Source organism: Hypanus sabinus, unplaced genomic scaffold (genome assembly GCF_030144855.1).
Source record: "Hypanus sabinus isolate sHypSab1 unplaced genomic scaffold, sHypSab1.hap1 scaffold_336, whole genome shotgun sequence".
In the NCBI taxonomy this organism is placed as follows: Eukaryota; Metazoa; Chordata; class Chondrichthyes; order Myliobatiformes; family Dasyatidae; genus Hypanus; species Hypanus sabinus.
In genome coordinates this window covers 282084-299191 of record NW_026781240.1, presented here as the reverse complement: position 1 = coordinate 299191, position 17108 = coordinate 282084, and the positions used below count along the sequence as shown (strand labels likewise).

The following is a 17108-nucleotide window of genomic DNA, read 5'->3' as shown; positions in this document are numbered from 1 at the left end:
CGACTCTGAAGGTGCTTCCGATCCCCTGGCCGGTTCCATCGTTCCCACCTCCTTCGCTGTCTTTACCAGTCCTTGCAGATGGTTAAGCATGAAGCCATACGCCTCCTGGTGGCCATCAGGTTGTACAGCAGTGACGTCTTCACATTCATTCTCTGCTGCTTGTAGTACTGTGAGCAACTCAACATTTCCAAAGTTGGTCCAAAGAGTCTCCCGGATTCTGATTTCCTTCAGTTTCAACTCACACTCATTTGCCGTCTTTGCCAGGTCAGCTTTTTGCTGTTCAGTTAACACAGCTACTTTCTCTGTGTTCAGCCCCACCTCCCATTCTGCAGTGAGTCCAGCCTCCACATCATCATTGGCTTTCATGACTTCCTCGGCTTCTATTGTGAGTTTATTGAAACTCACTCTGAGCTCCTCTTCAGACATGTCTTCATAGGTCCTGGTAATACTGTTGGCCAGACAAGAAAACAATCTTTTTGCTGTCATTCTCTCTAGCTTGAGTTGCTCAACTGATTTCCCAAAAGCTTGATCAGACATGTTTGATTCCCTCTGCAGGGGAGAGTACAACTTTTTAGTGATGCTTTGATGTTGTTTTATCTGAACTTGATTTCCTTCCTATTTCAGGACTCCAGGTTATTGCTCTTGCTGTTCCAGCTCAAAGCTCCCAGATTTCTTTTTCCTGGTCAAACAGTATTTTCACTGTCAAGTCGGAGTTCTTGCTCCCATGTGCAGCTTCCCCACTTGAAAGGGACAGAATACGCCTACCTGAAGGTTTTAACCGGATTCCACTCAATGACCAAACAACTTTCTTTCTTCTTCCTTTTTTATTTTTATTTTCGCAAGTGTGGCAGTTGGTAATTATTAGTCAGTAGTCATAAATAATCAGCGGTAAGTCAGTCATTAGTCTAGTCAAGGATAGTCATAAAGCATTAGCATTAGGATCAGGTGAAAAACTGGCTGCCTCTCGGACTTTGGAGATGATTTTGGACCTGCACCTCTGTTTCTCTACTGGACCGTTATGGTTCCAAACTGGGTGAACTCTCTCGAAGGTTCGCAAGCTCTTCTTAAGCCTCGCACCGGTTTCAAGAAGTCCCTGCATGCGATGATCCCGGTGGCGGAGTTCACCCAAACGCAGTGACAGCAGTGCTCCTTTCCCTGAAACAGTCTCAACAATTATTTAAAGTTCGGCATCTTACCGCGGGTTGTGACGCTGCTCCTGGCTGCCGATGTGACGCTGCTCTCGGACTGCCACTGTGACGTTGCGGGGTCCGCCCAAATATTCTGGGCAGAAACCGCCCTCAGGCAGTAGGTTCCATCCTCTCTGCCAGTGAATTCTTGCTCTTCCTTGATACCTTCCTGAAACTCAAGTTTGACTTGACAATCATGCACATTTGGTGGAGATGGCCGAGAAAATCTCTGACCAAAGACTGAGCAGGTGATCAGCCTCTACCCAGTGTGAACTCGCTGGTGTCTCAGTAGATTAGATGACAGCGTGAATCCCTTCCCACAGTCTGAGCAGGTGAACGGCTTCTCCCCAGTGTGAATTCGTTGATGACTGTGTGAATCCCTTCCCACATTCTGAGCAAGAGAATGGCCTCTCCCCAGTGTGAACTCGTTGGTGACTGCGTAGGGTGGATAAATGTGTGAATCCCCTCCCACATTCTGAACAGGTGAATGGCTTCTCCCCAGTGTGAATTCGTTGGTGACGGTGTAGGGCGGATGAATCACTGAATCCGTTCCCACAGACTGAGCAGGTGAATGGCTTCTCCCCAGTGTGAACTCGTTGGTGACTGTGTAGGCTTGATAACTGTGTGAATCCCTTCCCACAGTTTGAGCAGGTGAATGGCCTCTCCCCAGTGTGAACTCGCTGGTGATTTTGTAGATCAGATAATTGAATGAATCCCTTCCCACAGTTCGAGCAGGTGAATGGCTTCTCCCCAGTGTGAACTCGCAGATGTCTCTGTAGGTGGGATGAATTACTGAATCCCTTCCCACATTCTGAGCAGGTGAAAGGCCTCTCCCCAGTGTGAACTTTCTGGTGTCCCAGTAGTTGGGATAACCGAGGGAATCCCTTCCCACAATCTGAGCAGTTCAATGGCCACTCCCCAGTGTGAACTGACTGGTGTCTCAGGAGGTGAGATGACTGAGCAAATCCCATCCCACATTCTGAGCAGATGAATGGCCTCTCTCCAGTGTGAACTCGCTGGTGACTCTGTAGGTTGGATAACTGAGTAAATCTCTTCCCACAATCTGAGCAGGTGAACGGCCTCTCTCCAGTGTGAACTCGCTGATGTACCTTCAGTGCAGATAACTGACTGCATCCCTTCCCACAGTCTGAGCAGGTGAATGGCCTCTCTCCAGTGTGAACACGTCGGTGCGCCAGCAGGTCAGATGATCGAGTGAATCTCTTCCCACAGTCTGAGCAGGTGAACGGCCTCTCCCCAGTGTGAACGCGCTGGTGAGCCATTAGATCAGATAACCGAGTGAATCCTTCCCCACAAATTCAGCAGATGACCAGCCTCTGCCCAGTGTGAACTGACTGGTGTGTCCACAGGTGGGAAGACCAACTGAATCCCTTCCCACACACAGAATAGATGAATGGCCTTGCCCAGTGTGAACCTTCAGTTGAGATTACCGAGTGAATCCATTCCCACTGTCTGAGCAGGAGAACGGTCTCTCCCCTGTGTAAAATGACAGACGTGTCAGTTGGTCAGATGACCGAGTGAATCCCTCCCCACAGTCTGAGCAGGAAGGATGGCTGATTGAATCCCTTGCTCCTTAAATATCTAGACAGCGACAGCACAACTGGTGTGTTGCGTTTGAATTCCCATAGACAAATTCCTTGTCAATTTTAACCTGCAAAAAGATTTAAAAATCCATCAGTCGGTGAAGGACAACATTTGAGATGAGATCACTTGAGTTGCCAAGGTGTGATCCGACATCACACTGTTACAGTGAAGCTCAACACAAGTTGGAGAGAGAAATCACCTTCTAACTGGGCACAGTGCTGGTATCTGGAACGACCCTCAAACTCTCTGATACTCTATAAGTATGGGGCACTTATGCCATCTCCAATCTGTGACTTGGCTCTGTTTGACTCTGTCCATTTGAATTAGTCCCTCTTCCCACTGAGCTGAAAGGGTGTCTGGCCCCACGGTAACTAAACCCTCTCACGTAAATAGCCTTTGTTGACGTGCAGCTGGGGTTTCCCTTTATGTAATGTTAATATAAAGTTCCACAGTTTCAATGCCATGTCCTGACCTGGCTGGTGGCATAGTGGCATCAGTGCCAGACTTCGGGACGAAAGGTCCCGAGTTCGAATCCGGCCGGCTCCCCTGCACGCTTTCCATCCGTGCTGAGTTACGAGCTGGTGATCTCTTTGGAAACTCACCTGGCAGAAGTTTCCCCTCATGTTCCCCTGAACGTTTCACCTTTCACCTTTCACCCTTAACCCACGGCCTCTGGTTATCGTCACACCCCACCTCAGTGGTAAAAGCCAGCTTGATTTTATCCTATCTCTAACCCTCAGAATTGTAGAATACCTCCATCAAATCTCCCCTCAATCTTCCACATTCCAAGGAATAAAGTCCTGGCCTGTTCAATCTCTCCTTGTAACCCAAGTCTTCCAGATCTGGCAACATCCTTGTGAATTTTCTCCAAACGCTTTCAAAGTCTTTACATCTTTCCTGTAGGTTGGTGACCAAAACTGCACACAATACTCCAAATTAGGCCTCACCAATGTCTTGTACAAAGTCAACATAACATATAATTCAGTACTTCGGATTATGAAGGCGAATGTGCCAAAATCTTTCTTTCCGTCCCTATCGAAATGTGTCAACAGTTTTAGTGAAATTTTGACCTGTATTCCCAGATCCTATTCTTCAACAACACTCCTCCATGTCTGACCAGTCACTGCGTAACACCCACCCTGGTAGGTCCTACCAACATGCAACACCTCGCATTTGTCTGCATTGAATTCCATTTTCCATTTCTCAAGCCATATTTCCACCTGGTCCAGATCGCACTGCAAGCCATGATAGTCTTCTCACAGTCTGCTGAATCCCCAGTCTCAGTTTCATCCACAAATTTGCTGATCCCTAACCATCTGATCATCCAGATTACTGATATAGATGACAAACAATAACAGATCCAGCACTGATCCCTGTGGCAACCACTAGACACAGGTTCCAGTCAGAGAGGCAACCATCTGCTACCAAACTCTGGCTTCTCCCAAAGACAGTGTCTCATCCAATTTACTATCTCATCTTGAATGCTGAGTGACCGAACCTTCTTGACAAACCTCCCATATGAGACTTTGTCAAGTGCCTTGCTAACGTCCATGTAGACAACATCCACTGCCTTGTCTTCAACCACTTTCCTGATAACTTCCTCAAGAGACTCTGTAAGACTGGTTAGACATGACCTACCATGCAAAAAGCCATGCTGTCTATCCTTAATCAGTCCACATCGACCCAAATACTTATATATCCGGTTTCTGCACTTATGTTCTAATAACTTTCCCACAACTGATGTCAAGCTCAATAACGTAACATTTTCTCGTTTCTCCTTACAGCCCCTCTCGAACAGTGGAACAACATTGTCTGTCCTCCAATCCTCCAGTACCTCACCTGGCACTAAGGATTATTTCAATATCTCTGCTTGGACCCTGACAATTTCTGCACTTGTCTTCCGCAGGGTCCGAGGGAACAACTTGTCAGGTCCTGGGGATTTATCCATGCTAATTTGCCTTAAGGCAGCAAAACCTCCACCTCTCTAATCTGTCCAGGGTCTCTGAAGTTGATGCTGCTTTGCCTCACCTCTATCGACTCTGTGTCCATCTCCTGAGTCAATATGGATGCAAAACTACTATTTACAACCTCCCCCATCTATTTTGTCTCCCGTACAGATTACCATTCTGATCGTCCAGAGTGGGCATGTTTCTGTTCTGACCTTCTCCATGTTTCTGTGACAGAGAAGCTGGCCAAACCTGACTGGAAGGGGAATCTGGTAGGAATGACGATGGAGCAGCAATGGCTGGAGTTTCTGGGAGCAACTCGGGAGCTGAGTGATAGACACATCCCAAAGAAGTGGAAGCATTGGAAAGGCAGGAGGACACAACTGTGGCTGAAATGAGAAGCCTAAGCCAACATAAAAGCCAAAGAGAGGGCAAATAATAGAGCAAAAAACATTGGGAAGCTTTTAGAAACCAACAGAAGGCAACTAAAGAAAGTCAGATGAGCTCAGGATGTGGGAGTATGATATTGTAGTCATTAATGTGTCTTGATAGCACCCAACAGCCTGAGGAATTTAGAGGAACAAAATATCCGGGGCCACGGTATCTCTTGAAAACCAAGGTTCCCTGCACCAGTTACCTTTCAACTTTTATTTTGGTAGGCACATACAAACTCTGCACCCTCAAAATTTCACTTCTGAAGAACCCCCACTTACCAAGTACTCCTTTGCAGAAAACAGCCTGTCCCAGTCCACACTTTTCAAATCCTTGCAAATACCATAAACATTGATCTTTCTCCAATCTAGAATCTCAAGAGAGGTCCAGACCTCTGTTTTTCCGTACTTACTTGGAATCTCATGGCATTATGATCACTAGACACAAAGTGTTCCCATTCACTAATTTCTGTCACCAGCCCTGGAGCAGTTCCCAACAGCTTATTGTACACTTCTACGCCGGATGTTTTATGTACTGATTAAGGAGCATTTGACAAACTCTACCCCATCTAGTCCTTTTACAGTATGGGAGTCCCAGTCAATATATGGAAAGTTAAAATCACTTACTATATCAACTATTGTTTCTTGGTATAGTCTGTGAACTCTCTAAAAATTTGTTCCTCTAGATCCCTCAGACTGTTGGGTGCAACCAATTCCCAGTAATGCCCACGATATCACAATTCCATGCCCTGGGCTCATCTGGCTTTCCTGCGATGCTTCTTGCATCATGATTTCCACAGCTCCATGCATTCATCGCACCAGGCTCAAGCATTTGATTACTGACTCTATCTGAGCTCTGAACAACATCTGTCTGGTGTCAAGAAAGCAACCTGTCCCTCAATGTCAGGAAAACATCTGACGCTGAATTTTGTGGTGAGGATGCAGGAAAGGTTTTCTTCTGATGACTCTCCATGCAGGTCATATTTGTGCAGGTGTCACTGCACAGTAGAACAGTGCACCACCACTCCAGAGTCTGCTAAATCTTCCTGAATGTTTTTTACAGTCAAACAGGGGTTTTGATTTGCCTTTCTAGCAATCCTACGAGTAGTTCTCCCAAAAAGTTTTCTTGGTCTTCCAGACATCAACTTGACCTCCACCGTTCCTGTTAAATGCCAGTTCTTACTTACATTATGTACTGAGGAAACGGCTACCTGAAAATGCTTTGCTATCTTCTTAGAGCCTTCTCCTGCTTTGTGGGCATCATTTATTTTAACTTTCAGAGTGCTCAGCGGCTGCTTAGAGGAGCCCATGGCTGCTGATTGTTGGGACAAGGTTGGAGGAGTCAGGATATTTATAAAGCTTTGCAATTTGTACAGCCTGGCCTGTCCTAATGATGATTGCAAACAAGCCATAGCCCTAACAAGCTAATTCAGATCTGAGACCTCGGTAAAATTTAACTGAGAGCTCAAATCTCTTGGGGTGCCTGAACTTTTCCATGGTGCTCCTTTCCCTTTTTTCTCCCACTCTAAAATTGTACAAAACAGAAATAATACACTAAACTCCTGATGAAGGGTTTCGGCCCGAAACGTTGTCACTACCTCCTCTCATAGATGCTGTCTGGCCTGCTGAGTTCTGCCAGCATTTTGTGTTTTTAATAATACACTCATCTTGCTTAAAATGTTGAATGTTTTGTCTTTAATTTTCTGACTTTTGGAGACCAGTTCACCTTCTACTCACTTAACTATTCACAGTAACAGGAAGTTTGACCACTGGTGCCCAGCCATTTGCATACCACTATATGGGATGGGGTGGAGAGTGCGGGGTGTGACGGGAGAAAGGGGGAGGAGAAGGAGGACTGACACGGAGCGAAGAGGGAGAACGCGTGGGGTGAGTGGTAGATTTAGAGGATGAGAAAGAGGGGAAGACAATGTGGGATACGGGAGACAGCAGGGAGTGTTTGAGAGAGGGGAGAGGGTGGGACGTAGGGAGAGAGAGAGAGGTTGAGAGCTGGAAATGGAGGTGGTTACAGAGTGGCGGAGGTGAGTGAGTGAGAGACAACTTTGATTGAGGTGCGTGAGAGCAGAGCAGATGGAGAGGGGAAGACAGAGGGCGACTGATATTGAGAGTGGGATGGAGGGTGATAGGGGTAGGGACAGGGATTGTGGAATGGGAGAGAGAATGGAAGAGAAACAGATGGAGAGATGGATAGAAGGGGAGAGAGTGAGAGAGAAATGAAAAGAGGCATGACAGAGTGAGGAGATGAAGAGAAACAAGAGAGAGGAGTACGATTTATTACTAGAGGGGTAGAGAGAGTGGCAAAAAAGGAGAGCGCAAGGAAAGGGGTGAAAGAGAGTGGGAGCCTGGTCAAGTAGCAGTGTAACTGAGAGGGATAGGGAAGAGAGAAGCGGGAGGGAGAGAGGCGGTGAGGAAGCACGGATGATTGAGAGGGGTGATGATAAGGAAGGGGTGAGGGAGAGAGGGAGCAGGAAGGGAGGGCTGGAGTAGAGGGCCCTATGAGGAAGACGGACTGTGAGGAGGGTGTGGTGAGGGAAATGGGGTAAGTAGCTCGGGGTGAGGGAGAAAGGCAAGGAGATTGGTGTGTATGATCTGAATTGTTAGATGAACTATTTACTCAGTCCCCAGTTGCAGGGTCATTAATCACGTATGTTTACAAGTCACCGAACAAATCCACCGTGGGATTACGGTTCCATGCTGGGAATTATGAGTGTGAGGGCAGCTTGCTGTTCTCGGTGTCGGATGTGGGAGGTCCTGGAGTTTCCTAGCATCCCGGACGTTCACATCTGCGCCGGGTGAGCCGAGCTGCAGTTCCTAAGGGACTGTGCCAGGGAACTGGAGCTGCAGCTCGATGACCTTCGTCTGGTCAGGGAGAGCGAGGAGTTGATAGAGAGGAGTTACAGGCAGGTGGTCACACCGGGGCCATGGGAGGTAGACAAGTGGGTCACGGTTAGGAGGGGAAGGGGAAGAGTCAGGTACTAGAGAGTACCCCAGTGGCTGTACCCCTTGACAATTAAGTACTCCTGTTTGAGTACTGTTGGGGGGGGGGGTCAGCCTATCTGGGGGAAGCAACAGCGGCCGTGCCTCTGGCACAGAGTCCGGCCCTGTAATTCAGAAGGGTAGAGAAAGAGAAGGCAGTAGCAATAGGGGACTCAACAGTTAGGGAGTCAGACAAGCGATTCCGTGGACGCAGTCAGGAGACCCGGATGGTAGTTTGCCTCCCTGGTGCCGGGTCCGGGATACTTCTGATCGCGTCCAAGATATCCTTAAGTGGGAGGGTGAGGAGCCAGAGGTCGTGGTAGATATAAGTACCAATGACATAGGTAGGAAAAGGGAAGAGGTCCTGAAAGGAGAATATAGGGAGTTAGGAAGGGATTTGAGAAGAAGGTCTGCAAAGGTAGTAATCTCGGGATTACTGCCTATGCCACGTGGCAGTGACAGTAGTCATGGAATGAGGTGGAGGATAAATGTGTGGCTGAGGGATTGAAGCAGGGGGCAGGGATTCAAGTTTTTGGATCATTGGGACCTCTTTTGGGACAGGTGTGACCTGTACAAAAAGAACGGGTTGCACTTGAAAGCTAGGGGGACCAATATCCTGGCAGGGAGATCTGTGGAGGCTACTGGGGAGACTTTAAACTAGAATGGTTGGGGGGGTGGGAATCAGACTGAAGAGACTAGGAGAGAAGAGGTTAGTTCACAAATAGAGAAAGCTTGTAGACAGTGTGAGGAAATCTAGGAATAATGGTGCATATTTCCCTGAAGGAGGAAGCTCATGTGGTGATGAAGAAAGCTTTTGGTATGCTGACCTTTGAGCATTGAGTACAGGAGTTGGGATGTAATGTTAAAATTGTACAAGGCATTGGTGAGGCCAGATTTGGAGCATTATATACAGTTCTGGTCACCAAATTATACGTAAGATGTCAACAGAGAACAGAGATTTACTAGACTGTTACCTGGGTTTCAGCACCTAATTTACAGAGAAAGGTTGAACAAGTTAGGTCTTTATTCTTTGGAGCATAGAAGGTTGAGGGGGGACTTGATAGAAGTATTTAAAATTATGCGGGGATTGATAGAGTTGATGTGGATAGGCTTTTTCCATTGAGTGTAGGGGAGATTCAAACAAGAGGACATGAGTTGAGAGTTAAGGGGCAAAAGGTTAGGGGTAACATGAGAGGTAACTTCTTTACTCAGAGAGTGGTAACTGTGTGGAACGAGCCTCCAGTGGAAGTGGTAGAGGCAGGTTCGATTTTTTCATTTAAAAAAAAATTGTATAGGTATATGGACAGGAAAGGAATGGAGGATTATGGGCTGAGTGCAGGTCAGTGGGACTAGGTGAGAGTAAGCGTTCGGCACGCACTAGGAATGCCGAGATGGCCTGTTTCCGTGCTGTAATTGTTATATGGTTCTACCGCGTACGATTCTGGTCTCCATATCCGATAGCGGGGAGTTTTAACTCATATGGGGACCAACTGCAGCTCAACCCCAGCTGATGCGGGTGTTTCCCCTGTTCAGGTGGCGGTGAGGAAGGGGTTAATCTCGGGTTTGTGTAAATCGAGGGCCGGTTGCAGTGGGAAAGGGCCGAGACCGAGCCGGACAGCGGGAGGCTCTGGGCTCTCCAGTCTTGCATCCCTCGTGTTAGTTTTGCACTGTGTCGGGATCGCGGGATCAGTTTGTTGTGGTTCCCCAAGCTGGGAGGGTGGACGTGGGTGAAGGGGGCCTGTCTATGTGTCGGTGTGGGATGAATGGTCAGAAGGGTGTGGGGCCACTGGCGGGACGGAGGGTGGTTGGGGTACTGTGGGTGATATGACGTGGGTGGATGGGCAAGGGGTAAATTACGTTGTCAACGAGGGTGGAACCGGTCCAGTGAATCAGACAGCTCAGCTCGCGTGTCCTTTCAGGAGGCCACAATTCTCTCATCATCTTAATCACTGACTAATCTTCCTGTTAACATTGAGTTTGTTACAGAGCCCCAGAGCCTGGGAATGGCTGGGTGGTAGGAGGCAGAGGGTGATGGTGAGAGGCTGTTTCTTGGACTCGAGTTCCATGCTTAGTGACGTTCCCTGGGGTGACACCCATTGCTACTTGTAATCTATGTCAATAATTTGGTTGAGAAAGTACAGGGTATGGGTAGAGAGTTTGCAGCAAGTTCAAACAAATACTGTTTTTGAAAGACAGTCAGTAAAAACACTCCCCTCTCTTTCCCTCTCCCCACTCAGATCTGACCAAAAGCTACATCAGAGGATGCAAGATCTTTTACTGAGTAACCATTGTGAGGGAATGGGAGTGGTTTCAAAGGGCTGGGCTGCTGGAAGCACATTACCAGACCTGGAGTGATTGCAACTGGGTCTGACAGAGGCATAACTGGTTCTGCTGGGCACATTCAGTCTCACTCCCAACTATTTCCTACCTTCCCTTGTACAGGAATGTAATGTCTAAAGGACCAGTGTTTGAGTGAATGAGACTCACCAAACTTTCTCCTGACTGAATCACTGGAATCTCCGAGTCAGATGGGTTCTCTCCAGTCGGTGCTCTCAGTCCTCGGGCTGGTTCACTTGTTGCTGCTCCCTCATCTTCAGTCGTGGTTTGCCTCCAGTTGGGGTTTTTCTTCAAATAAATCTCTCACCACAGGTCTAACTTTAACCAGAGAGACAATGAAGCACATTAATAATGAAAAGGAGAACTAAACATTTCTGTGTAATGTTACTAAGAACAAAACTCACTGAGATTTAAACACTGAAGGCAGATGTAATGACCTCAGTAAACAATCTTTTATTGTCCCTCACATCTCACAGACGATACGGGATAAGAAGGATCCATCATCCAGTCACGGTAAGACACAAGACACAGGAACAGAATCAGGTGATTTGGTCCAACTGGTCTGCCCCACCATTTAACCATGGCTGATTTTCATTCCAACACCACATTCCTGCCTTCCTCCTGTAACCCTGAGCTGCTCAGCAATCATCAGTATGTTAAACTCTGTCATATGTATACCCAAATGGCAGCTTCAACCAACCTCTGTGGCAACAAATTCCACAGATCAGACATCTTCTGGCCATAAATGTTTCTCATCTGAGTTTTAAGGGGAAGCATCTTTATTCTGAGACTGTGCTGTCAGATCACAGACTCTCCGTCTAATGGAAACATCCTCTCCATGTCCACTGTATCCAGGCTTTTCAGCATTCGGTAGGTTTATTAACCATACATCCCTCCACCACCCCAACCGTCCCTCTGAACTCCATCGAGCACAGGTCCAGAACCATCAAATGCTCCTCACACATAAAGCCGATCATTCCTGAGATTATTCATGTAAACCTTGTTAGGAACACTGTACTGAACACATTTCCAGGAAAAACAGAAAAATTGGTACCAGGATAATTGACAGGGAAACGTTGTGCTTTCTTTACAGTTCTACTATCACATGTGTTGGCGCGTGGTCAAGTGGTTAAGGCGTTGGTCTAGTGATCTGAAGGTTGCTAGTTCGAGCCTTGGCAGAGGCTGCCTGTGTGTCCTTGAGTGACAACACCGGTGCCAAGCTGTATGGGTCCTAATGCCCTTCCCTTGGACAACATCGGTGGAGAGGGGAGACTTGCAGAGACTCTAACGGAGGCCTACAAACTATCACAGCCATTTTCATTTCCAGGTTAAAACAGGTCCATTTCATGAAATATAAACCAAGAAATAAAAAGAAACTGGAATTACCAGAAAGACTCTGCAGGTAAGGAACAGCTTACAATACAATTCAATTAATAACATTTCATCAGATTGAGTTCAAACATTTTCAGTTTTTAGTGCAGATCTCCAGCACAGCTGCCTGATTTCCACTGTGTGATTTCCAAACACAGTTTGAACACCAGACTCAGGGTCTATCTTAACTGTTGTAAACACAGAACAGCCCAGTTACTCACAGCCTCTCCCTGTGAGGATGGAATGGGAACTCATCCTCTCCTCAGATTGGCAGTCATTGCTTCCAAAGGAATTCCAGAAACAAACATCTGATCCCAGACCAGAAATACTCGATCAACAGCTCACAAGCCCAAACAGCTCGATCCCCGATTCCACTTTAGCTGGATTAAAAACTATGATATCCCAGGACCCAACACAGCTTAATCTGCCGCTCACCGACCCTGAGAGTCTCACACATCATCCCCACATCTCACACTGGGTAGTGCAATCTGGGATTTCCCCACAACCAATGTCCAGCTGCTCGACATTTCTGCTTCATTGCAGGATGACCATCCGGCCCATCTGCAGAAGCTCAAACCAAAGTCAAAGCTAAAACACCAGCAGTTCCATTTGCCTGGAAAGCCGATCACAGGATTAGAGCCCAAGCACCAACTCTCCCAGTACTCTTTGCTGCCAGTAAAATGCTGCAGTGTGTCAGCCCGTCACTGTTCATAAACGATCACCTCCACACCAATGCACAACAGACCTGGGACCAGATGACCCTCCAGCATTCCAGCTAACAATAACCAATTCGGGAAATGACTCAGCGAGGCCAAAGGTACAAAAGAACACTTCACAATGAAGACAGAGGTTGGAAGAAAGATAGCTGATATATAACATTGAGCTGGTGGGATACAGGGTGGACCGAAGATGACCCAGGTGGGAGATGTAAATCACTGAAGCAGGAAGATGGGTTTAGGAGACTGCACAGAGGTTGAACAAGATGAGCAGAGATAAGCAGATGGAACCAGGTGGGAGAAGGGATCATACATTCAGGGGTGCAGTGCTACCAGAGCTCACCGGACAACCGCTCCGGCAACTCTGTAAAAAAGTCAAAATAAACAAGTGGGTAATTTAACAGCGGCCACATAATAAAAAGAGGGAACTCTACGGAAGCAGGGGGTGTTGGCTGGTGGGGAAAAGTGCCACTAATAACATTAGGATATTTGATCGTTTTTGGTGAAATCCTGGAGCTGTGACTGTTTTTTATTTAGGTATTTGTGTAATTCCTTCTCGCTCGACCCGTTGTCCTAGGAAGCTGAGAAATAGCTGCACACAAATGCAAGCATTTTCCCGCTCTTTCCAATTTGTACCGTTGGATACCAGGAAGCAGTTATATTAAGCAAGGTATGAACATAGAAACTCTAGTTTAAAAGTTGAAAACAATGAAAGAAAAATTCACTGCTCGCTCATCTTCGTCCTGATTCTGATAAAATTCACAAGCTAATCATCCAAAATCCTCTTCTACACCTGGATAAATTTAGTTTTGTTTTACAAGCTAAATGGAAAAAAAGCATTTCTGGGCTATAAGCTAGTTTTACGTCATTTCAACTATCATTAATAGCGGATCAACCCCTTGGCCTCGCTCCACCAACTGTAGCTGATGGGAAAGAGGATCTTTTTCTCTTTGTGTTGATAGGAAAAAGAGTAATTTAGTGAGGCAATGAACGAGATGAAATGCATTTCCAAAACTCCCAAATGGTTGCTGTCCTCCCCTGTTAACATTTGTCACTTCCAAACTACGAGATTTTCTATTTGTATAAATGCGATAACAATTTATGTAAAGATTCAAACTTCTTTAACTTTTTATATATTTAAAGACTAAACAGGATCTGTAAAGGTCAAACTATGTAACACCCAACATGTGAGGAGATTGTATCGACACTCACACATACACTTCCCGTCCAACCATTTCTGCGAGAGAAACGGTACGAGGCAGAGTTGCCAACCTACCACTTTTGAGACTAGTATTCAGCAATATTCGTGGCTTTAGCAATAGTTCATCACAGTTTCTTTTTTCATACTTGATTACTTGGTTCCAATTTAGGTGGCTAAAAGTGTAAAAAAATGAATTGCTTTATTTCTGTTATTTTTATACCTCCGAGGAACACTGCTAAGCGCTGCGGGCCCTGCCGTCTGCTCCGAATCAGTCGTATTAGTAAGGCTACATCTATGGTGGTCCGTGAATTACCCGCTAATCCTAAAGTAAACTTTTCTCACTAACAACCCTTTGCTTCTAAGCAAAGTTATTTTACTTGCTTGATAATTATATTCTATGATAATAGGTTAAGTGCAACCATGCAATACTTCGTCATATTATTAAATTAAGTATTATATGTTTAATCTTACCAGTTATACACTGAAATGTAATGATAGGCTGTAATCTTGTTAATGTCTTAGCTATCACTATATTTCTGTGGATCTCTGGAATTCATATATTTCTTTCACCTTGGTTTACTGCTTGACATTATAGGAAGCCCTATATATGTCACATCAAATTTGTGCACCTACTCATTGCACGAATGGGGCAAGGCAGTTGCCCAGTAAATGAAATGAGCATGTATACAAATTGGGTTTCACAAACTGGGGGTGATTGATAAGTTCATGGCCTAAGGTGGAAGGAGTCAATTTTACAAATCCTAGCAATTTTCAATTATCTGAAACAAATACCACAAAAGTTATTAACTTCAAACTTTCTGCATAATCACTCAAAGAGTTGAACGAAACGTGCAGGTACCGAGAGCTGTATAAGTTCAGAACTTCCAAATTAGGCCACGAACTTATCAATCAATCTCCCGCACCCCCCACCCCCACAGCTCCGGCAGCTAAAACATTACCACTGCAGCCATGCTCCAGCAGTCCGGCAGAGCTCGGGCCCGGCCCTTTCCCAATGCAACCGGCCCCAGAGTTACACAACACCGGGATCATTCCCTACTCACCCCTGCTCGAATCGGAGAACCGCCAACAACAGCGGCAGTCGGCACCGCGCATGCGTTCAGCAGGCGTTTCTTCGCAGCGCCACCGGCTGCCGGAGGTCTGCACATCGTCGCCGAAGGCCGGAGATCCGCACAGCGCCACCGCTGGCCGGAGATCCGCACAGCGCCACCAATGGTCGGAAGCCGGAAGGACAACGGAGAGGTAAATCCCAAACGAGACAAAGTCTGCAGATCCTTGAAATCCAAACCAACACAAACAAAATGCTTGCCGAACACAGCAGGCCGGGTAGCAACGGGAATGGAAATCAGAATGAAAATGTTTGGACACGGGGAACTCCCGCTCGGAGCGGATAGTTCAAAGGTTAGTTTACTATGAAAGCAGGTATCCATAAATAACAGGGAGTTTTTGTTTCTCCATAGAACCACGAAACAAAGAAAGAGCATGAAAGTCGTTCACAGAGAAAAATCAAACTTCCACCCCACCCCCCAGATCAAGAAGAACGGGATCCCAATCATCAAACCCCAAAACCCACACCTCACGCACAAAAGTGAACAATAATATCGACCCCCGATAAAAAAAAAACACCCCTACACCGCACAACTGCGGAGGAGACGGTGTCATCACTGTCGAGGCGGCCGCATCGGGAGCAGCGGACACAAGAGGCGACCCCGGAAGATTCACAGGTGAAGTGTCGCCTCACCTGGAAGGATGTTTGGACAATGGAGAGAGTTTGGCCGTCCGGCCCTTTCACTGTGACACCCCGAACTCCACATCAAATCCGTCCAAACGAATCTGGGTGAATTTAATGACCAATAAATATATTTCCTCTCAGCGATCAGCTGTCTGAATGATCCCCTGACTCTGAGAGGAAGGGGTATCTATGGTCCACACTGTCAGGGTGTTGAGTTTACCAGGAGACAAAGACTGCAGGGACGAGAGGTTTTCTGTTGACTAATACACTGTGTGTGGACCCCGCTGGCAATTCTGGTGTTGTGACCCGAATCGAGACAAGCACCACGCTGCCCACTCCACCAACAACACGGCAGAGCCGGACACATAACAGGGGACTTTACATCCCACAACACTGGATTCAGTGATGAAACCCATGATTAATGTTGTTGTCCCACGGAAAAGTCCATTAAGGTGCTTTTGAATGCCAGCGCTCTCCCACATGTGACGTCACACAGCTCCTCCCCCCACGCGCCTGACGTCACACGGGCTCCCCACACCGGGATCTGCCCTCACGTGCGCGGTATCTTACGTCACCTACGCGCTGCTGTGCTCGAGCTTTATCGGTTTAACGGCTGGGCTAATAAGCACGTGACCAGCCCCTCCCCCACCGCTGTCAACAGAGGATTCAGGAGCTGCGCTATTCCCATTGGTGAGAAGCGATGTCAATCACTCGTTACAACCAGTCGCGGAGGTGGACAAGCCGAGTGGGCGTTACCCCGCTGAGTTCGTCTCCCGCTCAAGCGCCGACCGCCTCCTCAGAGCGGAGAAAACCTCAAAGTTAATGTCCGCTTTCTGATTTATTTCCATTTCCCTCCGAGGGAATTGGGGGGCGTTTGTGAACCGTCTCCTGCGGCCGGAGTCTGATGTATCGCTGAGAGGTAGGAGGAGACCGCTCGGCCCGTCGGTTTGATGCTGGTTCCCCGGGGAGGTAGACCGGGGATTTTATTGACAGGATGAAGATGGCGTGAGATGCTGAGAGAGGGTGTGGACAGGATGTTTGTCCCGGTGGGGACAGGAGGGGCTCATCTGGGGAAATGTCTGAGCCCACGGTGGTGCCGAGCAGAGGGATTCACCACATTGGGGGCAAACACCGGCAGACTGTTGCCCTGCAAGCGGGGCCAATGGTCCGGGCAAAGTGACAATTATTTGTGCTTTGTTGAGATTGTACCTGGAATATGGTGTAAAATCCCGCTCCCCACACTAACACGGGTTATACAGACCAAAGAACAAACTGCCGGAGGAACTCAGCGGGTCGGGCAGCATCTGTGGAGGGAAATGACCGTCAACATTTCGGGTTGAGACCCTCCCTCTGGACTGAGAGTGGTCGGGAAATAGTCAGAGAAAAGAGGTGAGGGGTGGGGATGGGGCAAGAGCTGGGGAGTGAGAGGTGGATCCAGGTGAGGGGGAGGTGGGAAGGTGGAAATAGTGACAGGGGTGCGAGGTGAGTGGTTGGGGCAACACGGGGCTGCAGAAGGTGGAAATTAATTCCATAGATGATTCACAAAGCGGTTAGAGAGTATTTGTTACCGAGA

General features: G+C 47.3%; 1 protein-coding gene across 2 annotated transcripts; it reads right to left on the bottom strand.

Moving 5' to 3' along the window:
• Positions 1–1470: 1470 nt before the first annotated feature.
• LOC132388502 (zinc finger protein 239-like) lies at positions 1471–14985 on the bottom strand. Of its 2 annotated transcripts, XM_059960869.1 has the most exons (3): positions 14847–14985; positions 10648–10811; positions 1471–2856 (listed from the first exon to the last, which is right to left on the bottom strand). In XM_059960869.1, exon 3 carries the CDS (start codon positions 2465–2467, stop codon positions 1481–1483), a length of 987 nt encoding a protein of 328 aa, XP_059816852.1. In that variant the 5' UTR covers positions 2468–2856; positions 10648–10811; positions 14847–14985; the 3' UTR covers positions 1471–1480. The 2 variants fall into 2 exon arrangements, with proteins under 2 accessions (XP_059816852.1, XP_059816850.1); XM_059960867.1 differs by lacking the exon at positions 14847–14985 and having other exon boundaries at positions 10648–11596.
• Positions 14986–17108: the final 2123 nt, after the last annotated feature.